The 23,897-nt window shown below is 40.0% G+C and overlaps 2 protein-coding genes across 2 annotated transcripts in view; one reads left to right on the top strand and one right to left on the bottom strand.

Moving 5' to 3' along the window:
• Positions 1-1,280: 1,280 nt before the first annotated feature.
• RIOK3 (RIO kinase 3) lies at positions 1,281-12,926 on the bottom strand. Its single transcript, XM_018080985.3, is given in 14 exon segments — positions 1,281-2,606; positions 4,060-4,167; positions 4,531-4,620; positions 5,152-5,232; positions 6,172-6,331; positions 6,787-6,975; positions 8,114-8,241; positions 9,110-9,253; positions 9,967-10,076; positions 10,610-10,714; positions 10,843-10,988; positions 11,825-11,946; positions 12,742-12,824; positions 12,827-12,926. Coding segments are annotated over 14 exon segments (1,668 nt in total). The 3' UTR covers positions 1,281-2,504.
• Positions 12,927-16,741: 3,815 nt separating this feature from the next.
• The window catches only part of TMEM241 (transmembrane protein 241), a 55,305-nt gene continuing 48,149 nt past the window's right edge, over positions 16,742-23,897 (top strand). The window contains 4 exon segments of the mRNA XM_029959454.1: positions 16,742-16,798; positions 16,800-16,817; positions 20,250-20,296; positions 22,936-23,013. Coding sequence (XP_029815314.1) covers positions 16,742-16,798; positions 16,800-16,817; positions 20,250-20,296; positions 22,936-23,013 — 200 coding nt within the window.

A 23,897-nucleotide genomic window follows, 5' to 3' on the forward strand; every position in this document is an offset into this window, starting at 1 on the left:
TTTTTACAAAATAAAAAAATTAATTTCATGTTAGCCAGAAATTTAGTTAATCCAAGGTCAAAATTTAAAAAATTCTACTGACATTTAACATTCTCCTACTTCTCTAAAGAACAGCATGCACTTCCTATAATTGCAGAACAAACAGCTATCTCGTGGCTGAAATCAGCAGACAAGTAAATAAACACACAACTTGAAACTCTTGTGATGGCAAATTCCGAAACTAAGATCCTATTTGCTTAATAATAATAATAATAATAATAATAATAATAATAATCCTGGAACCTTTTATTTCAAAGGAGTCCGGGAAAATGCTTGTTTTAGCAAATACTTGTTTTCAACTACTTGAAAACATACCAAGATGTCTTAAAATCTCAAAGCAAATTCCTGAGCCAGTTTTATTGCTGGAAGTAAACATATATATGATATAAAATATAGAATACAGAATATAATTGGGCCCAATGGCTTTAAATTAGACTTAAGAACAATTACTTCATTTATTTGGGGGGTGTTGTGTGATTTGTTATTTGGGTTTTTTTTTAAAACCTGTGCTAGCCAAATTTTAGAAAGAAATTAAAAATTATAGTAACAGCTGTGGGTTCAGTCCAAGCATAGTGATACAAGCAGGGCCTGTTTCAAATGGCAAACAGGCCAAAAACCACCCTCCCTTCACTTCCCTTTATCTCTGCTCTCTCTTCCTCTCACCTGATGCAACTATCTGTAGATATCAGCATCTTTCCTAGACAAGAATGTTTTAAGGTATTAGCAACCATTTTGAGATTTTTTTTCCCCCCTCTAAGAAATGTTAAGAGTATCAAAGCTAGTTATAAGCCTAGAATAAGATTACCCTTTTCTTTTTAAAAGCCTTCTCCTCTGAAAAAGATCTGCTTATATTTGACAATGGAAGCTTGTAGTCTTCCTGAAGGGGTCAGCTAACAGCAACACCTAGTCTGTTCTTTCCCTAATACTATTATTTTGGGAAACTTTCACTGAGAAATTTGGAACAGACTTAAGTATCCAAAAGATAGAAGTTCCTTTATTTCAAAAGTAAGGGGTAACTGGAAGACAATTACCTGATTTAGGAAAGGGAAGAGGATCTAAGTGCTGGGATGAAACTGGCAAAACCATCAAGGTTGTGTACTGTTCATGTAGTACCCACTCAAATAGTAATTCTTCTATTGTTACAAGGAATGAGTGTAGTCCTACCCTAAGACTGCTCCAGTGAAACCCTGAGGATCAGTGAAGGCCTGTATGATGCAAAGAACTATACAAGAATACCACCATAAGATCTTAAGATTTTACTTCACCACGAGTTTTCCAACAAAGAGATAAAAAAGTCACTTTCACAGCACACTGTGAGAATGTCACATGTAGCATCACTATATTCTGCTTGATAAAGAGCAGCATCAAAACCAGCAATCTGTTAAAAAGAAGTTGATTAGAATTTCTTAATTCCAGACCATCCCACCACATCAGTCCATCTTTAAATGTGTTGTTTTGGAGAGAAACGTTACTAGATTTTTAGTACTTTGTAAAAAATAAAGTCTGACATTAAGAATAAAAGTATGAAATAGATTGGGGAAACTAAATATTTCTAAGTGAAGCTTTTTTGCTTACAGGTGCAAAAAGAATACACAGATTTGTCTATGATTACCTTCAGGGCAAGCACATTTGATGCTCTAAACTGACATCCTAGGCAGAGACAGGATTATTACAGAGTTCTGTTTTTGGTTTGCACCGAGTTCTTGGAACCATTTGTATATTGAGTGAAGCTAACTGAACTTACTCTTTGCACCTTGGATGCAGCTGTCAGGATTTCCTGGCATGTCACCAAAGAAGTCCTCTTCAGGTTGAATTCATATCTGTTTCTCATGTAATACCCAACTGTATTTACAGAGATAGTTAGAGCCACATTCCATCTACTTCAAATGAAAAGGTCCAGACTTTTGCATATATAAATACATTAGTTTGTTAAATTAACATTTTCATACAATTGCAGTGGGTAGTTTGACTTTTCGCTTTGCCCTTGGTGGAGATGGATGAAAGGTTCACTGACATTGTGTCCATACACATTTTTAAATTAGTTTTTCAAGCTGCAATAGGAAAAAAAGAAGGGCTCTTCTCATGTGCTTTCCCACTAAATACTTTGGATGATACAGATGATTTTTCAAATTTTTTTTTAAACTAAAACATATATAAGCTCTGAATCATGCAAAATATGACCACCTGAGCTACATCAGTCTAATGTAACTGGGAAATTGGTGAAGTTGTCAGACTGTCCAAAGTGGTAGTGACAGTCCATTCTTACAGTGCCAGCCTGATGTGTGGGACAAGTTAAAAAAAAAGCAAACCACTGAGGCATCACCTTATGCTCGCTGTGTTTTCCATTTTGGTATTCCCAGCCAACCACTCTCTCTTGACATCGGTAGTTGACATTTACCACTGCACCAACATAGTTAGAAGCAGTAAATTTGTGTTTTGTTTTGTTAGCAGCTATACACTCAGTGCTATTCATCATATATAGGTGGGTCTCCATCACTTGAAAACGTTGACAGTTTCTTTCCATGATTCTGCACATGATCTTCATTCATCTTTTCCAAAGCTTCAATCTAGAGAGACAAAAATAAAACCGTGCTGAAATCATGAAACCATGCCTGCACCAAAATGCTGCTAAACAGTGTTAAAAAGTAGATGACAGAGCAGGTATGTTTCAGTGATTGAAAGAACAGCTTGAAACATGTTCTCAACAAGTTACTAAAATGAGCTGCACTCCATTATAGTTTCAAGCTACATAACTGAAATGTACCCCTGCGTGATTCTTAGGTCTTAAGCTGTATTCCTCAAAGTATAGAAATGTCCCTTTCTCCAACTCTGAACACCTCCACTGTAACTCAGCCAATCCATCAGCATGAGAGAAATACAAGTAATACTAACATTACAAACCCACTGCAGTAATTTTTAACAGTGAAAGCTGAATACAGATATACTTCAGTGTTTTGTGCAATAGAAGTAACACAGTACAGTGGCTTATTTTGATCTTCTGATTGTTAAGTTTGGATTGCTTCCCCTTCTACTCCAGAGGAGATAATTTTGACTTTAGTCCCTAGTAACAAAAGTCTGAAGTTTAAGAAGCTGCTCAAATTCTCCTCTATGTAAGCAGCAATTTTAAATCTTTCCCATAAAACTTACAAGCACTAAAAGTGACATAAAACAAGAAGAAAAACACCGCACCCTACCCCCCGGTGCCACACCACAGTCAGTGAGGGAACTGTTTTTTGCTTGATTACCTGATACATAATGATCATGGAACTGTGACGTTGTGGTCCCTTTATCTCTATCTTACTCTGAGGACCTTCCCCAGGAGTTACCTAATTTCAAGCTGCCACTTACTCCGTGCAGGACTAGCATACACTGCCGTGAGTAATTGGGTAGAGTAGAATTGCCACATCGCCCTAATTTTAATTAGTAAATATAGACTGTTTGACAACCGGTTTTTTCAATATCTGATATCAGGATGCACTCCTTGAAGAGTTACAAAGGTTGAAAATTAAAAGCCAACAGTGACCAAAGATTCCCACATCCATATTTACAGTAGCATGATTTTAGGCTTGAAAATTGAAAACGCTAGCCAAAACTCTAAATTCAAATAAGTTAATATCTAAACCATGAAAATAAGCAGTAGAACAATTATTATTGTTTACCCAGCTTTCCTTTCTCTGCACAATCTTTAAGGTATGTAAGGGAAGAGAACAATGCTAGCTTTTAAACTAAAACCAGATCACTAGATTAGCCTTAATCCTGAAAGAAGCAACTAAATGCAACATGAAGCCTTTTACACTTGTGAGCAGGGGAATCAGGAAAGGGGGTGGAGAGGTCTGTCAATATGAGTTTCTGTAAACGTTTGTACTGGCTGAAATACTCAAGTTTTTAAAAAGGGATGCAGAATGACTGCTGAATTTTATTCACACACACTGATCATGCAAACTAAATGTGGAAAGTTAAGGTATTACAACAACTACTATAGCTAACCAAATTAAAATTGTTAGACAGAGAAAGCTATACCTCTGCTTGGAAGTCTACTTCATTGTCAGCTGTAATATTTAAACCTGAGACAGCATTGAAGAGTTCACGCTCATTAAGTGCTTCTGCCACACCTCCTTTCTGGAAGAACTAGTCAATATAAAAAGCACACATTAAACACTTTACCACACAGAACAAAATATTCCTTTTCCTTCCCCAAGTTACAATCACAATATTTAGTCAAAGTTACATATTTGCTTTTATTGACCCACAAATAGAAATAACTGAAATAAGTTTTAAGTTCTAGTGGTATCATTTTACTCTTCCACACTTTTTTCCCTTTCAGAGAAGAACACCATCAGCGTGGACAATATGCAAGAGTAATCTTGTATATATGTGGTGGTGATCATTTTTTACTGAGTTGTATTGGTTGATTTTTCATTAGCTCTGAATTGATTTTTATCTTGGAAAACATTCAGCAGAACAGAAGATTGTCAGACAAAGAGGTCCTACCTGTGCAACATTCCTACAGTCTCTGAACAAAAACTCAAGTCCGTGAGGATGGGTTGGTTCTACAGACTGACTGACATCAATGAGCCAGACCTGTAGTCACAGAGAAATAGCGATTCACTTTGTATTAAAATTTCACATTGGAGATAATGTCCAAAGGAGGGCAATGGAGATGGTGAAGGGCCTTGAGGGGAAGCTGTATGAGGAGCAGCTGAGGTCACTTGGTGAGGAGACTGAGGGGAGACCTCATTGCAGTCTACAGCTTCCTCATGAGAGGAAGAGGAGGGACAGGCACTGATCTCGTCTGTGGTGACCAGTGACATGACCCAAGGGAATGGCCTGAAGTTGTGTCAGGGGAGGTTTAGGTTGGATATTAGAAAAAGGTTCTTCACCCAGAGAGTGGTTGGGCACTGGAACAGGCTCCCCAGGAAAGTGGTCACAGCACCAAGCCTGAGGGAGTTCAAGAAGCATTTGGATAATACTCTCAGGCCCATAGTGTGACTATTTGGGATGGTCCTGTGCAGGGCTAGGAGTTGGACTCCATGATCCTTGTGGGTCCCTTCCAACTCAACATATTCTGTGATTCTGTGAAACCTTTCCTCCCCACATTAAGAACACACTCACCTTCCCATCATGCCAAAGCATGTTGTATTCACTCAGATCTGCATGGACCAGGTTGCACTCCCTATACAACTGCTGCATCATCTGCAAGGAACCAAATTAATGAAAGAAGTATGCTATACTCCACATAAATATTGCTTGTGTGACTATAGAATAAACAAACAAACAAAATGCCTTTCCCCAACCAACTGACTTAATTTACATAATTTTTACCCAAGTCTTCAATAAATTTCCACACAGGGAATCGCAGTTTTGGTACTCTGCCAGCAAACTAAGCTTTTATCACTGAATTTAGCTTTGGCAAGTCTGAGGAATTAGTCTGGTAAACTCAGGTCAGCTCTGCCAATCAGTCCAAGTGCACGAAACAGATAAACACGTTCTCTAGATATACATGTCATTTTCCCTGCTATCACATAGGAAAGAAGTCTCAGAGTTGTAGATGCTGAATCCTAACCAGCATACATATTCATTTAAAACATGGTTGTGTTGCTTACTGGTCTCACAATTTGAGGCCTAGACTATATTACCAACATGCAAGGTTGGTTGGCTGGTTCAGTTTTTTAATTTCTATAATGGACAGTTAGCAGGTACATTTGAACCAATTACAGCAGAAAATAGAAAAATCCACTGTGCAATATTCTAACTCATTCTTTGAAAGTGCTTAAGCCTTGTAAATTATGTGTTTGGTAAGCCCAGAAAGACTTCAGAGAATTTTATAAACCACATGCTGCTTCTATAAAAGGACTACTTGCTCATAATTTCTCTACTGCTAAGTATCTGTCAACAAGTCCCAGCATGTCTTCCACTCAGATTAAGATTAAATTTAAATATCTTTTTTTAGTGGATAATTTTTTATTTATTCTAAGTCACATATTAAACAGCAGCAAAATAAGACTTTGAACTTCATATCTTGGAAGTGATGCAAGCATCCTAAAAAGTAAATAAATGATGATTTGTCCTTCAAATTATTCACCTAAAAGAAAACACAACCCAGAATTGGAGGAGAAATCAGCATTGTCTTACATTGAGAGTCTGATAGTAGGCCTTTTTCATGTCTTCACTACTAAGTGTTACATCCTTTAGTTTAGGAGCTGGGATTTGATCCTTGCCAATGAAAGACATAACCAAGACGTGTTTCTTAAGGATAACCACTTGAGGACAAGGAATTCCAGCATTTTGCATTCTGTGGATCGGAAAATAGATACTGATTTAGAAAAACAAAAGCCCCAAAACCATATAGTTCTAGTTCCTGCTTGCTCATTTCCAATCTGAGAGTGTGTAAGAAACTCGATTCAGAATAAAAAAAGTCTTTGAAATAGAGAGAATTGAAAACTGAATAAATATATTTATTTCACATAGGAAAATTCAGATCCTAAAGTCATAAGTGAGTCTAAGAATGCTCACTGAACACTTTTACAACTAGAGCCTGCTAACTTCACTGGCTCGTAAACTGTGCTGCCAAATCACTGAAGATGCTGACAACTCATTAAACTGTAAGAAACCAGAGGCTTTTTCAATCTATGGCACATTGTATATTATTTTGACCTAAAAAACAAATCTAAACTTCTACCCAGACATAGTGTATCTTCCTTACACAGAGAAGGCATTTGACAATGACCCTTGATTTTTTTTCTTTACCTTGTTAAGTTATGCATTTCTTTCTCAGCCCACATACGAATAATCTTTCGTGGATTCAATTTACTGAAGCGGTCTTTAAATCTGTAGTCATCCTTGATGTATTTGTCACGGTTCTTGAATTCATTAAGAGTTGTTTTAAACACTTTGATGGCACATTCCAGAGGAATAACTTTATCTTCAGTTGCACTTCTCGTGGAAAAAGTCAAATATATAACAAAGTTAACTATTTGCATCTTTACAACCAAATGCATGCTTTTGTTTTTTTTATATAATACAAGATACAGCAATTTTTAATATAAGAGGTCTGACTTTCTATCAAATCTAGAAGCCAACTCAAGTTAAGTTTATAACAATTCTATGATTAAACTTGCATATGAATGTTTGGGTTTTGGCATTTTGATTATATGTTGCTTATCAAACACGTTACCTCTCCCAGTTTGGTAATATTTTACTTAAATGTCATAGCTAATAACAGCCCTGTTAATGGATATACCTGCTACAAGAATTTACAGGTGAAAATAGTCTTCCCTTAGAACAATAATAGTAGCATCAGAGTATTTTGTAAAGCACCACAAAAATATTAAATAGTACCAGGCAAAAGAACACTCCTGAACATCACTGAAGCAACAGTCAAGTTAAAAAAAAAAAAAAGGGCCCAGCTTTTCTCCCCAACTCCAACTTACCTCTATCTTGACATCTCTAAATCGATTATCTGTATTTGGGTTTTGTTATTTCTTTCTCAAACACCACTAATTTAAAGTGAGCTAAATGTACTACCATCACTACTAATGTATTATAATCCTTCCAGTGTGGCAGCTTTTACAACTGGACTCTTGCATGACTCACAAAGTGAACAGCATCCCAACACTAAGCTCAAGGTAACCCTAAAGTAACAAACAGCACCTCCACTGAGCTGCACAGATGGAGCTGACCATACAGCGATCTGTACAGAAAGACAATCTTCAGGTAGCCTAATACCATCATGACACCTCTATAATCTGGTGCAGGTTGGTGGAAAGAGTTCCTCAAAAATCTCCAGACTTCTTTTTTATAAAAGGAGTACATCTGTTTCTACAGAAAGGCAGGCGGATGTGTCCCCACTCATTAAATGGACTCCAAGGAGGAAAGTGGGGATTTTTTTTACTTCATGGTTGGTACCATTTGGTTTTTAGATTTATTATTATTATCTGCATACATATGAATACAGACTTGAAAGGCTTGGAAATAAAAAAGCTATAAAAGGAGCTGTTTAAATATTTCTGTGGTTTCTGCTTTTTAAATCATCTCTAGTACTTAAAGCTACCATCAGTAACAACAACATACTTACTTTCCTCCATAGGCATGAAAAACAACAGATTCTTTTCCTGTGCTGATGCAGCCTGTGATGGTCTCCAGCATCCCAGCATTGACCATCTTGTACAGAAGTAAACGTGTTTTAGGATCCACTGCTTTCTCCTACAGGCAGGAAATTAATAGTCAATTCATTAAAATAATTATTTGTTTTACAGCAAATTCAGGATATTTATACACCACAAGATTTCAACTATGTGGAAAGAATAATGTAATAATAAAATTCTCTCAACTGATAAAGAGGAAGAAAAACCAAACTGAAATAAACAGATGAAGCAAAATCAGTCTGCTCCAGGACTGTCATCTTAGGATTTAATACTCTCAGGTTCCTTATCAGCTGTGTAACACATACAGTATTTTACCAATTCCACACAGACTCAACAGCACTTTCTACAGTGTTTTCAAGAAGTCTTTACAAATCATAAATCAAAATATCCTAAATATTACATTTCTTTGATATCAGTAATAATAAAGAAAAGCATAACACTCAGATTTGAAGAAGTCCACAGCAGGAATCACCAGAGGCTCTACTCTAAAATCACCCATAAAGCCTATCAACTGACTTCCTAAATTATTAAGTCAGTTTAGTTGGTCACCTCATCTTCCTGGAGCTTGCTATGAAGACAGATATTTGGAGCCAGAGGGTTGAACTGCAGAGGATTAGTCCTCTGGATAGTTTCTATAAATAACTTCCAGCCAGTTTATTCATTATAGCTGATTAAATTTAGAAAGACAAAGAGAAAAAGAAAATGGAAGGTGCTTGCTCTTACTTTGTTATGGCTCTCACAGTAATGCAGCTCAAATGAAAACAGCCTTTTTCTAGGAGCTGGCTGATAACATCTTCTTCAGCAATGTTAGTATAATATTTCTTAACTGTTTTACTAAAAATGGAATGTTTCTAGAAGTTTCCAAAGCAGTGTTCAGCTATTACACAAGATAAAAAGTATATAGAGAAAATTTATTAAAAACATACAGCAGTGGAGTGCTCCTTCTTTTCATGGAGCCTTGCACTTCGACGTTCCTCAGAGTATGCATGTTGCTTTAAGGCATTGAAGACTTGATTGGACAGCTTTAAGTCCATCCCAATTCCATCCCCAACTTGGAATTCAGGTGCAAACTACAAGTAGAAATAATAGAAATTTAAGCATTGTTATGAGCAGACACCAAAAGTTGGCACAAACAGAAGTTTCTCATTCTGATTTGGAAATACCCAGGGTAGATTAGGACCTATGTGAAACCCACTTTGTGTAATGTTGTCACTATGTTAAAAAACATATTGCTTTCAACTCAGAACTCAAAGTTCTACCCAAATTGATATGAGATTACCTAACATCCTGCAAAAATAGCACTTGCAGCATTTCCTTATTTGCAGAGGTTGCACCACATACCTTAAAGAAAATGGAAGGCATGTGCTATAGATAAACAGACTGAAAAGCTGTAAATCAATTATTTGACTGAAAATAAGTTACTTGGCTCATCAGACGAAATTAATTAAAGAAAGGAGGTTACACAACAGCTATGCCTTTCAAAAGTAGCTTCAATGTTTTATTTGCCTGTGTGCCAAACTTGCTGATAGTTTTGTTTCGCCAAAACAGTTCTGTGCAAATTCTTGAATCATGGTCAATAACAAACTATTATTAAACAGAAAACCCACACAACTCAAACTGCCAATTTGAATAACTAAACCAAACACTACGTTGCTTTGATTTGATGGGAAAAAAAAAATCAGCATCTTATCCAGTAGCACACATGGACAAGCATTAGTTCTTTGGCTGAATTGCAGCATTCCAGTTTTATACACAAAATAAATTTCCCTAAGTTTTCACTTACATTTTCCATGCGAGCAGTGTTCTTTCTTCCACATACCACTTCATCATGTTTAGTAGTAATATCTTTTCCTTTTCCTATGAAACCCCTTCTCGGTGTGGTAGTAGGTTTATCTGCCAGCAGTGAGAAAAATAAATCAAAATTTACACCAAAACAAACATAACTTATGCTCACAAAGGTCCCACAATGTCCAAAAATGTAACATAATTTCAGATTACTTCAATTGTATGATCTTAATGAAGCCTTCTCTTATCCTAAGCATGACAGCTTTTTGCTATGTTATGACTTACTTCTGTATCTTCTCTGGGGTATCAGACACCTTTTTGGCATATTAAGACAGGAATATTCAATGTTGTGTGAAGATGATATTGACCCTAGCCAAATGTAGATGACAGATATGCCCATCTCAGAATACTTTCCATGTACAATAGTTATTTAGCCAGATTCAGCCTCTGAAGCCAATATACTGGCAGACAGAAGCCTGAAATTACCTGCCCAACCATCTGCTGACACCTCCCAATGAGGTGTCATTGCTTTTACATACAACTGGTATACCTCCTTACATTCAAAGAAAACTTGATTTAACTATGTCATATTCTTAGGCCTATGAACTGAAGAAACTGTATTGCTTAAAACTGTCACATACCTGCTCTGTAAGGATCATGACGGGTATCCTGCCAATCAACCTCATCCTCTGAGCTGTCGCTGTCATAGGGATGCACCTTCCGATAATTTTCAAAGGATATGGAGACTTGAGAAAGAAAACAAGTAAGTATGTCAGTGATTATCAGGGATTTGCTAGTTCCTCACAGCTCTGCCAACTTAAACAGAGTGCCAAGAATATCTCCAAAGCAAAAATATTTTTTCTGATGAAGGTACCTTTGCTATCTCCATTGATCTTCTTCTCTTCACGCCGAAGCTGTGCATCATATTCCCTATCAAATTCCATCTGCAGCATCTGAGCTAGCATTAGGTCACTAGAAGTGTCAATATTTTCTCCTGTAATAAATGGACCTTCAGCAACACTATGTGAGATGAAAGCAGAAATTTTAAAAAGTTAAACTCAGTACTGTAAGCATAAACCACTGCTTTGTATCATTTCATCACGCTATACAAAAGACTTCATGTAGAGCTGCACAGAAAGGAATGGATCTCAGCTCTCCACCTCCCCTTCAAGCCAACACTAAATATTAATAGATCATGACTTCATTTCTCTCTGCCACTTTTTATGATGGAAACATTACTTGAACTTTCACTTGCTTACCATTCTATAAGAAGCATTAAGCACTATTTTTAAGGTGTCCTTCACCAAAAAAAAGGCAGCATACAGGTGTATGTGTGTGTATACATATTTATATGTTTTGTAAATAAAAACAAACCCGCAAATAGTGTCACTTTGCTTTGCTCTGCTTCACAGGAAAGACTGCAGTAAAAATTTTTATAAGTTTAGAACTAGTAAGCTCTTGGCCCTTGTTTAGAGCTTTCAAGTAGTAGGAAGATACAGGTGATATACCTGACAGTTCTTGAAATAACATTTTAAACTGTTAGAAGAAGTCTCTAAAAGGGTAGAAAAAAAATACCTATTTCTGAGATTTCTCTAAACATAGCTTACAGACTGGGTTAATGCACCCAGAAAATGCAAAGAAAACATGAAGAAAGAAGGAAGGGCAACAGAGAAGAGAATCTAAGGAGGATTTTTAACTGGGGTAAGCCATCTTCACTGAAAAGATCTGAAGAAGCAGAGTTAGGAGGCAACAGGCAAAGCATTTGCTATATTGCTATGCACTAAGCACACTGTAAGAAAACGCACAAGAGAGAGAAGATGGCAGCACAGCTATGGAGATCACTAATCCAAACTTACGCAACCACTTCAGGAAAAGCAGCATTTTCCTCTTCCAGCTGCAGTTCTTTTGCCAGCTGTTCACTCATTACATCAGCAAGAGAACATGATATTGATGTTGTGTTAGGGGCTCCCCACGGACACTGTAAATAAGCATTTTATTAAAATCAGCAAGATTTGTAAAGTGACAACACAATAATCACGATAATTAGCTATCGCTGGCACCAAAATAAGCTCACATAATCTTGTAAGAGCTTGTCTTCTACAGATACTTGGGGAACTACTCAAAGAGTAGTTTCATAAACTCACTAGGGAGAACTGGGGTTGAAACTGGGGTTGGTAGTCACTAATCGGGGTAGGAAACAGTTTGTCGGTACTCTCTGAAGACGGGGTAAAGCCTTCTGAGAAAGTTTGCTTACAAGTGTACACACTTGTATATCTATGTAAAACTTCTCCTGGAACAACACAACCGTAATAGCTTATGCGCAGTTTCCTCCGCCGTTTTTAGGGCCCTGAAAAGACAGCCGTCATAAAACATCTCCTCAAAACTGCAGAAGCACACACATAACCTCGCTGGGGGAGGCGGCGGCTGGAAGTGACGAATCCAAGCAAGCTGTGACTCACTGCCTACCGCCGTGATAACCAAGCTCGCTTAGCTCCAATTCCCTGCTCGCCAGCAGAGCTTGGAGAGAAGCAACGCATTTATCAGGCTGCCACAGCAGCCCCCTCCAGCAAGGAGATAATTGCCGGTAGCAGCAAGAACGCCATTCCCCGTCCATCGCTTGGCTCTGCCAAGTGACCGTGACCCTGGCGGTGCTGACACCGCCCCGCAGCGCCCTCTCCACGGCCTCAGTTCTCCCCCTCCTCCACGAGCTCCCCGGAGCCCGGACAGCGGCGGCGCCCCCGCAGCGGCCCCGGGCTGCCGGCACAGCGCTCACCTTGCTCTGCCAGGCGGGGCCCGGACCGGCGTCGGGGGCGGCGGCGCTCCACCGAGTCCATGGGCACACAGGGGCGGGCGGGGGCGGCAGGAACGGGGTCTCTCTGCAGGGCAGCGACGCTCCGACTGCGAAATCTTCCGGTCCTTCCGTCCTCCCTGGCCGTCACGGGCCATCAGGCGGCCCATTTGGCCGCCGGCTCGGCAGCGCCCCGCCTTCCGCTGATGTCAGCGGGCGGCGGCGTACGGAGCCTTCGGTAGGGCCGGCCCGTGGTTCCGGCACCCCGCCCCGTCCCGCCAGGCGGGCCCAGAGGGCTGAGGGACAGCGCCGGGCACCGGAGCTGGGCTGCCGGCAAAGCGAACGGGGGGGTTAAAGTTAAAGAGCTGATGTTTGGTTTTATCTCAGGAAGTAACCGAGGGAACCGTGGAAAAAAGCCAAACCAAACCAAACCAAACCATGAGCGAACGGCAAAACAAATGGATGGAGTCCAGAGAAGGGCAACGAAGCTGGTGAAGGGTCTGGAGCACAGGTCCTGTGAGGAGAGACTGAGAGAGCTGGGGTTGTTTAGCCTGGAGAAGAGAAGGCTCAAGGGAGACCTCATCGCTCTCTACAGCTCCCTGAACGAAGTTTGTAGCCAAGTGGGGGTCGGGCTCTTCTCCAAGGCAGCAAGTGACAGGACAAGAGGACATAGCCTTAAGCTGCACTAGGGAGACTTAGGTTGGACATTGGGAACAATTTCTTCCCAGAAAGGGTGATTAGGTATTGGAATGGGCTGCTGAGGGAGGTGGTGGGGTCACCGTTCCTGGAGGTGCTTAAGGAAAGACTGGATGTGGCACTTAGTGCCATGGTCTAATTGACACGGTGGTGTTGGGTCATCGGGTTGATTCAATGATCTCAGAGGTCTTTTGCAACCTAATTGATTCTGTGAAATTAAATAGGCGATGTTCGTTTTTATCTCAGGGAGTAACAGAGGGAATGGAAAAAACCCAAAGCAAACCATAAGCAAACAGTTTAATCCCAATCCCATACCTCATGGTAAATACAAAATTAAATATTTTCTATGTGACCTCTTACACCTCAATTTTATACATAATATTTTTCTGGAAAATAGTATTGTGATTTAAATGCCCTCTTTCCAGGACAGGGGCAGCACAATGGCATTTTGCAACAACACAGATGCTGTTTAGGTCTTCTTGGGCAAGTTTCCCAACGAGAAGGAAACAATGCCTAGAACCCTCAGGCCTGGCTCACCTCCAGTTGTTGAAGGTATCTATCAACAGTTGTAGACAAATGTGCCATCACAATTGCCATCAATAACCTGAAAAACAACCTAGCAAAGTTGGCTGGCTCCAAGAGCAGAAGTGGTAAGGAATTGCATAGCTCCTGTGGCATCTCCCAGCCTGCTCAAAGTTCTGGGTTACACATTTACCAAAGCCCATGCTGCCAGGCAGGCCCAGCAAAAGCCACTCTCAGCAACTCTCAGGCATGCAAGAATCAGCTTCATCAGCCAAAGTTCATCTAATTTGTCTTTAGCAACCTGCAGTGACATAACACAGTGCAATATCCCAAGACAATTTGTTCAGTGTTCATTATTGCAGGAAATCCCCGACTAAAAAACAAACCATTTGGAAGGTGGCAGGGACCCAGGTTGTAATGTACAACCTGCAGGTACGACACAAGCTTGTGCCATGGAGACATTATAGTGTCATAATATCATTTAGGTTGGAAAAGACCTTTAAGATCATCAAGTCCAACCGTTAACCCAGCACTGCCAAGTGCCTGGTGAGGGTGGCTTTTTCTGGTGATAAGTACCAGTGTGGTTCTTTTCCATTCTGCGCTTAGCCGTGGCAGAAAGAGATTATTTCTTTGCCTTTTCAGCTGCCTTTTTGGGATGTGAAGATTGCTGCCATGCCCCCTTCAATCTTCTTTGTCTAAATTTAAGAGTTTTATAAATGAATATCAAAGCAGTGTCCTGCTGCCCTGGGAAAATCATTGTTCTTGCACAGCTGTGCAAGCACTGATTAAGAAAATGGGTTTTGGTAGTTTTTTATTCAAACAGTGACTTAATATTCCTATATCTTGTTATTAAGTTTTTAATTTTCAAAAATAAGTCTTCTATTTTAGTCTCTTAAATATTACCTGATTAGGCCTTGATCCCATGACCTCCTATATGAATGGATCAAGCTTTGAACTGAATTATGTTAAGAAGAAATGTTCTGTAAAATGACATCTAAACTAAATAATTAGCAGCACATTCACATCTCACAATAAAAATAGTTAAAATCTTGGTAGAGCAGAAACTTCCATTCATATTAATCAAAATTTAGAGCAAAGCTGTATAGCAATTACTTAGTATGCAATTCAAGTCAGTCATGATAACAATACTGGCAGAAATTTATACGTTCATTCTTGATCCCTGACTGTAAGTGGTTAACAAGAATTCAAACCTGCCTCTGCATTTAGCTGTAGGAAGATATATCATCTTTGCCCAAGTCTCCCACTTGTAATAAGAAATACTGCAAAAAACCAGAGAGATCACTCTGGAAATGATACCCCACTGGAATATGAAGTCAAAAGTGCTTTCATTAGTCTCTGCAGATATCTGTAAACTTTTCTTATTATTTTTTTAAAGCTTTACAGGCTGAATTTTTGGCACAATGCAAAGTATACCTTTGTTTGCAAAATAGACTTCTGCCATGCTTATATAAGCAGGTGCTCTACAAAGTGGAAATGCTGTGTCACCTACCCTGCCATCTCTAACTCTGACAGTGGCTTGTCAGTGATCTCTGTAGACCTGGATGGACCAAATCTTTCAGCACTGGAAATCTGATGTCTGTTTTGGGCCACCACCTTACAAACCAGATAGGATCACGTCTGATGCACCAAAATGCTTGAATTTGTCTTGATGCAGTGGCGACTGTTCAGCTGTTGCACTCTGTTGACTTTGTCTTTGGAGGCTAAACATAGCAGGTTAGACAGGCTTATTTTATGGGTTGTATTTGACTACCTAGTGCCCCCTTAGCTCCCCAGTTTAGGCCATGGTCAGTTCCTTATTTATGCTGCTTCGTCCTCTAAAAATAGGGTGTATGTGTACAGAGAGAGTGTTACCTGAGCAAAGTCAAGGTGAGAACTGCAGAGATAGGACCTTGCTAATACCAGGTCTGACAAGAATGAGGCTTACCTAGGCCATAATAAAAGGACACCCAGTAACCATGACTTGATAGGACGTGTCTTTGCTTCTCTACCTCCCTGGGATATTTATAGTTTACATGTCACCAGTGAATCATACGATCATAGAATAGTTTGGGTTGGAAGGGGCCTTTAGTCATCAAGTTCAACATCCCTGCTGTGAGCAGGGGCACCTTCAACTAGATCAGATTGCCCACAGCTTCACCCAGCCTGAATCTGAACACTTCGAGGCAGATCCACTGCCTGTTCTTGTCTCACCACCCTCACCGTAAAAAATGTCTCCCTTATATCTAATCTAAATCCACGCTCTTTCAGTTTAAAGCTATTCCCCCTTGTTCTGTCACTACATGCCCATGTAGGAAGTCTCTCCATCACTCTTATGGGCCCCCTTTAGGTACTGGAAGGCTGCTCTAAGGTCTTCCCAGAATCTTCTCCAGGCTGAACAACCCCAGCTCTCAGCCTGTCTCCATAGGAGAGGTGCTCCCGCCCTCTGATCATCTCTTCGTGACTGGACTTGCTCGCTCTAACAGGTCCGTGTCCTGTGCTGAGGGCCGCAGAGCTGGACGCAGCCCTCCAAGTGGGGGTCTCATAAGGGCAGTGTAGCGGAGGCCTTGCCCTGGTGCCCGCGGTTCCCTGGGTGCCGCCCGGGACGCGGCGGTGTCCGGGCTGGGGGCGCTCCCGGCGGGCCCCTCCCCGGCACGGCCGCCAGCGGCAGCAGCGGCGCCAGAGGAGGCGGCGCCCAGCGGAGCGCGGCGGCGCGACGTGTCGCTGCCATGGCCGGCGGCGGGCGCCGCCGCGGGGCGGCGCGTGACAGATGTACTTGAAGAGGCCGGCGGGCGGCCTCGCCTTCTGCCTCTTCTTCTTACCGGCGTCTCTGCTTCACCAACAAGGTGAGGGCGGAGCGAGGCGCCCCAGTCTCGGAGGGGCCGGCGGGGCGGAGGAGGCGGGGGTGCCGGCAGGCGGTCCGCTCAGCGGGAATGGGGCACGAGGTAAGTGCAGGGACCCAGCAGGAGGCGAAGGAGGGACGATGTCCTCCGCTTGCCCTGCCCTGCCCTGCTTTGCTCGGGGAGAGCCGCGGACCAGCCCCTCCCCGACGGGAGTATCCCACGAGGGAAAAATTCCCTGGCATTCCACCGCCCCCCAGCGAGGTGTGCTCCCGAAACTGGGGATAGGACTGTCTGCTACCGGTCTTGTTTTTCTCAGTGTGTGACATCTCAACCTTTCCACGACACAGAAGTTCCAATATTGGCTTGTTAAGGAGAGCAAAGAGGTGACATCCTATCATTCCAATGAATGAAGTGTTACAGAGCCAGAAATGAGGCTGCTCTGAAAGTATCGCTGATGCTGTATATATTGCACGATTGGATATCTAGCAACCACACTCATTCTCAAGAGAAGATCTGTTAACTGGAACAATAATACCAAGGGAAAAACCTGAAATATTGAAAGTGTTGTATCAGTAGTGGAACAAATGTTAACTTCCATGGACCCTGTGACAGTTTAATTAGTCGGCAAATTAAGGACAAGAATTTTGTTTTCCACTGTGTGACTGAGTTGCTTATTAGTGTTGCTGAAATGTTTAAGCAGAAGAAGTAAGCTGCAGATGGCCACATTGCAAATAAAATTGTAGACTTAAAACATAGTTTGAAGTAGTTTTTTCGCTCTGGAAGGGGGAGATAGAGTAACTGCTCCTTGCTGTCCTATTTATCTTAGAGTATGTGTTTCTGGTTCCAATTTGTGAAAGAAAAGATGTTATTGAAGGAATCGTTATGGATTTTCTGGGAGAGGGCTAGAGAAAAGCAGCATTTCAGAGGTGAAAATGAAACCTCTTTTGGGCAGTGGCCACTGGTTTCTGTTCCAAGGTACACTTGCCATTAAGGATGCCCAGAAAAAGACTGAAGTCCAGACAGGAAACAAAGTTTGTAGGGAGAGATAATGCACTTGATTTGACAGACTGCTAGGAGCAGTGGTTACTTAAACAGAAAGAGGCTAGAAGAGCTGCCAAATTGCGTCATGGGTTGGGAAAGGTTCTTGGCTAACTGTACTTGAGAGGAAGTCAGAAGGACTTCAACAACCTGAATATAGATTTTGGTGTAATAAAGTTAAAAATAACTAGAATATAGAGCTTTTAGTTGTTGCAGGTGGTATGCAAATGCAGGCAGGGGGACGGACATGTGCAGATACATCATCCTGATTTAAAACCCATGTGGTAGTTCTGACTCTTGTATGTGTAATATGGCTCATCAATATGCCTTGTCTCTCTATACTGATGCCAGCTTCTTAGTGACACCCTACATGCCTAAAAACTGGACTTTGCAAAGTACTCAGCACAGTTTCCTCTCTGTTGAAAGCTTTCAGCTTCTCCTTTTGCCCTTGACAGCTTCTGCTGACTCCTGGAAGGAGCAGCAGGTATGTTTCATTTCCTCTGAGGAAGCTTCAGTCATTCTTCTCCTTTGCAGGAATAGTATTTATATACTGCATTACAGGAAATTGTTAGATCCAGATATACATGTTGAAAGACATGTAATAATGCCTCATATTTGCATACATACATATATAGCATGAAAAGACACCAGCATCCATACACACAGACCCTGACAAAGAGTGCTAAAACAATAACACAGAGACTTTGCGTTTCACCCTCATGTATTATATTTCCAATAGGCTTTCTGGACTGCTTAGTATTTTACACGTAATAGCATGTGAACAGAATGTTAGGTGTGTGAGATGCATTGATCATAAGGAGACAGTTATGTTAAGATTATTGGTCTTGATTCTGCCAAAGGTTGCCTCTGTGGTATGATATGGTGTTAATTGACAGGTGCTTATGGGTTTTTGTTTCTGTTAATCCTTTTCCCATTCAGTATGATGCATGGAGTGTGCTCAGAAAGTGAAAGTACAATTCAGAAGGTAGCCTTCTCCATTGTTCAGTCACTCCATGCCCCATATACTTCAGTGTCTGTTACCTTCCGCAGTACCTCAAGCAGCATCCAGCAGTTCTGGTGTGGGAAGTGTCACAAATGAGTGTTTTACGTTGCTCAAAGAATCACTGGCAAAGGTATTGGCAAGAATGGGTTTAATGTTAAGGTGAAATCACAACGGAGTTCATTGGCAAGGTTTGCTCTACTACCATCATTACTACATACATTATATCATTATTACATTACTACATCATTGCATCTGCTACATCATTTCCAGGTGGTTAAAGCAGACAGAGAGAAATCAGACTAAAATCAATCAATCTAAAAATAAATCAACCTAAAATGATCTATGTGGAAGTAAGGATACAAAAGTGTAAGGGTAAAAGGGAATAAGACACTCCAATTGAGTCACAGGGTTCAGAGTGGACCCCCATGCCAAACTTAGCCCCAGACTTGACCAACAGTTTAGGCCTAAAGGTTTTAACAACACTTAAACTTAATGGTGCTAAATGAATAGTTTAATTTAAACAATTTAACAAAAGATTCATACAGAATTTACAATAGGTACAACAGTGACTCACTTAGAGGCCTGTCTTACTTATGAATCTAACATACTTAAGAATCTAAGAGAGCAACATTCATAGTACATTTGCTATAGCATGTTGACACTTGTGTGCACATAGACCTGAAGAAGTATGTACAAGGTATACCTGTGAAAAATTCCCCTTGAGTGCAGTGAAATGGTCATGTCTTGAGGAGTGGGGGTGTCAGCCCAGGCTCCATTGTCAGTGTTCGGTGGCAGTCCTCCAAGTATAGCAAACTTGAGAGTTCACTGGCTCTGAGAGGCGTCCCACTCAGAGGGAAATTGCTGATCACAGCTTGCTATGGTCCAGGAGAGATCAAAGGGGCTCACTTAGGACTGCTGTTTATAGGGTCACAAGAGAATTGGCTTTAGTCATAGTAATTTTCCATCCTGGCTGCAATGCGGGTTGGTAACTTTCTCTAAAAGTTCAATAACGAAAATGTTGTTCCACTTGGGTTGTTATGCAGGCAAGGAAAATAAGTTTCCAAGGTTGTTTGTTAAAAAACAGGAGCTCATTAGACAGCAGTAGTTCCTGGGAGCAGACAGTGTTTCTGATAAGCTCAAGAGAAAGTTAGCTCAGGTGCTGTTCGTCAAGACTGAGGCCTAGCAAGCATTTCTGAGACCACAGTGTGGCCTGAAGAGAGCAGGGGGGGAAATGTGCCACGGAAAGAGAAATTACTAAGCATTTTTTTTGTCTTTTCTAACAAAATAAGGAAAAATGAAAACTCTCTATGTGTATTTTGTTGCTCTTGTGATTGTTTGTTAATGTTATAAACTCTAGGTGTTTGATGTCCATTAATTTGGTATTTGTTTTCCAGTATGTCCTGTCTGTCCTGCAATTTACCTACCCTACCCTTTTTCAAGGGTAAGTACTGTTTTAAGAATACAGTTGTTTGAAAAATGACTTTAATGTCTTGCTGTTCCGTGCTGAAGCTAACTTCAGTACTTCTTGTCATTACTGGCTTTTGCTGTCTAGAGAACATAATTCATAAAGCCTTAGTAAAGCATTCATTAATGTGTCTTGGTTAATTTTTTTTGACATCCTGATGGTGATGTAATTAAGATATACAGAGTCCATAATTTCTCATTTTACTGGAAGTCTTAGCTTCAGCATAGAAAAGTAACAATTATAGTACGACCTGTCTTCTTTGGAAATGACACTCTTGGATAATGTGCAGTTGTGGTGTATTCTTTAGCTGTGCTAGACAAAACCAACCTTAAATCCATCATTAACCACTTACAAACACCACGTTGCTTATTCTTCTGCTTAGCTTTGGTTGTAACCTGTGCATCACAAGTCATCTTGATGATTGTAATGAGAAATTTAATGTTTTGACAAGTGTCCATATATACCATCAGTGCTGTTGATAATTTGTGAGGCATTCTGTGAAAATCTGGCCTCTTAGAGTCAAGACTTTCCCCATTTGTTTTTTTGAGATAATGTCGAAATCTGCACACACTGGATATCTTTAGTTCCTTTTCTGTTGCTTAGCATGGCTTACATTTTTGTCTGACTTGCAGACCCAGGACTGCAAGCAACTCTAGAAATAGTTGCCTGGGGAATCTCCATTTACTTTGAGTGTATTCAGCTCAATTAAATATTCAGTGAACGGTTTCTTCATTTTTGGCACACACAGAGGCTGTCTCTTGGACAAGGCTTTTATCATATGGGGAAAGGGTTTTGAGTAAAGTTTGAAAAATTATATGTGTGGTAAATCAACAGTAAACAAGCATATTTCAACGGCAAGCAACTGCCTTATTGTATCTGTGTTACCACAGTTATTTCCTTTTTCTATTGTTTGGCAATGCATTTCAGCATCTTAATATTTTTCCGTAAGTTCTGGCTTTTAAAAGTGATCTTTCCTTGAAATTTTTTTAAGTGGCTCAGACATGCTTTCATTTGGAGCTGTGACGGATGAGCAAAGGAGGAAAGGAATGCATTTCTCAGTTCATGCAGTTATAGTTCACTGTCATTGGTTTTGTTCCCATTATAATCTAAGAATATATTGTATAGTGCTAAGCATCTGAGACTGTCAGTAACTTCAACTTCCGTCATTAAAACCTGAGAAGAGGAAATTCTTCACAATAAAGCTGATAGGAATTCATCACTGGCTTGAATAGAGCATGGTCAAGACTGCAGCAAACATCAGGAAAATCTGGCTTTTAAGCTCTTGTATGCTTCTCATCTTAAAAAATGTTCAGTGAACTATGATGTTAGCATTGAATATTTACCATATCCATGTGGAAAATGAGCCCTCTCTTCTCTGACGATGTCCAACTGCATGTAATACTGTGTAGAGTGAATATTTGTTTATTTGTGTATGTGTGAGAAAGATTTTAAATAATCACTTTAAATCATTGGATTACAATGAATGGGAATAATAAATGAACCCACTTCTATACCTGTTATGGATGTTAATGTCATTTAACACTGTAATAGTGTATCTCTGTCTGAACTGTGCTAGATATTCAAGGATTTTCACCCAAGAAACATGAAACACCTCTCTGAAAACCACTAACTTAACGAAGAAGAAAGCTAATAAATTATTTTAAAGCTTAAAAAAAATCAGTGTGCATCACTACTCATTTTGAGCTATCTGCAAATATTTCCTAGGCCTCACATTCTATTTCTGTAATAGACAGAGGAACAGCTTTGTGGTAGGATAAGTCATTAGGTAGATAAGTCAGTGCAGAATGAACGTAATTGTTGTGTACATTTTCAATGAGAAAACCGCAGCATTGTGGTTCATACACAAGGTGATCTGGCTGTAAAGATGTTTTCTCTAGGGGCTCTGATTCAGAGGCTCATGCAGAATAATGATGTTATTGTTGATGACACTTCACTTGGTGCTTGATACACAAGCTCTAGAGGCAGGGGAGGAAGCAGTCAGCTTAAGGGATTTTGTAATCTAAACCCAGCATGAATTACCGTGGGAATTCATGGAGCTAATGTTTGAAACTAGTAGGACTACACACGTTATCCTTGGGGCTTATTACTTCAGGTGAAGTGAGTCTTTCAGTCCTGAAATCATGTTTATTTGTTCCAACAGTAACAGTTTATGTATGAAAAGATAGTCATCTCTTGTCACAAACCTTGCCTCGCTTGCATCTTCAGATCATTGTGGCTGTAATATCGCTATTGTTATCATAAACCTTGTGTAGGAGGAGATGATAAAATGGGGATTCAATAACATGATTAAGGTAGTTGTGGTAGATGGTAATTTATAAAACATTTGAAAAAGGATGTGGAAGCACCAGATTATTAGAAAATCTGCAGGAAATGAAAGCCCACAGAAATGAAAGATTGAAAGGAGAATAGTGGCATCCCTGGTAACCTAGAGAAATGGTAGATAACTGGAGTCATGGATGTGCTGTTTCCTAAATCTTCGTTCGCAAAGCCTAGCCATGATGAGGATGTGCTGTGAGAAGTCCTGTGGATTCTAAGGTCATTCTCATGATTAAAGAGGACAAACAATTCAGAGATACTGTGTTGTTCTGTTTCAGGTGGCAAACATTGGTGGGTGGACTTCTGCTTCACCTCTCCTGGAAGCTGGGCTGGGTGGAGATAAACTTGTGTTCGAGGTAATCTGTTTTTTTTGGTATCTGCTAAATATTTATTTTCTGTAGCTGGATCACAACATAGTTAGATAGGTTGTGAAAGTTACTAACTGGCAAAAATACAGGTTGGGGTGTGTGTGTGTGCGTGCTGCTTCACAGATGTAGAAGAGAACTTGTGTTTTACTCAAGTGAATCTTTTATCTGCTGTGTAGATAAATAGAGGATATTGTTATAATAGCCATCAGTGATATTGGTAGAAGCAAGATTAGGTACAGACATTGCTTTAGTGGCAGTTACTGATACCTATATATTATTATCAAATGTGTATTTTTGGTGCAGACTTTGTTTTCACAGAACAGTCTAAAGAAATATCTCTGTCAGTAATGTCCTTTTTTAGTTCAAATTGTCATCACTCATGATTACTTCTGCTTTAAACCATGAAATTAAAGAAGTTGAATCTTTTTTTTCCCCGAACTTGGAAAATATATTTGATTTTTTTCAAATTCTGAAATAATTTAAAGAAAATACTGGACAAGAGCCACTTTATGATGTTGAAGATGTTTTTATCAAAAGTTTTGGTGAAAAATTATTTGTATTTTGATGCTGGAGACTTCAGGCCACTAGGTGTCAGTGCACTGTAGGAAAACGGATTAAAATACATCTTGGGAGACTTCTTACTAGTTTAGTGAATGCAGAATACCTGTTCTAGAATAGACTGAATGGAACGACCAGAATTAATTGACACGTTTTGGCTATAATACAGACAAATACTTAATCATGAGTTTAAACCTGTCTTTCTTCAGAAGAATCAGGCACATGCTTTAATGCTTTGCTGAGCTGGACTTGTAGCTTGTAGCTCCTGTATTAAAACAAAACAAAATTAAAACAAAATAAAAAAAGCAACCCCA

The sequence above is a fragment of the Manacus vitellinus genome, unplaced genomic scaffold, assembly GCF_001715985.3.
Source record: "Manacus vitellinus isolate BGI_N305 unplaced genomic scaffold, ASM171598v3 scaffold_1_pilon, whole genome shotgun sequence".
Taxonomy (NCBI): Eukaryota; Metazoa; Chordata; class Aves; order Passeriformes; family Pipridae; genus Manacus; species Manacus vitellinus.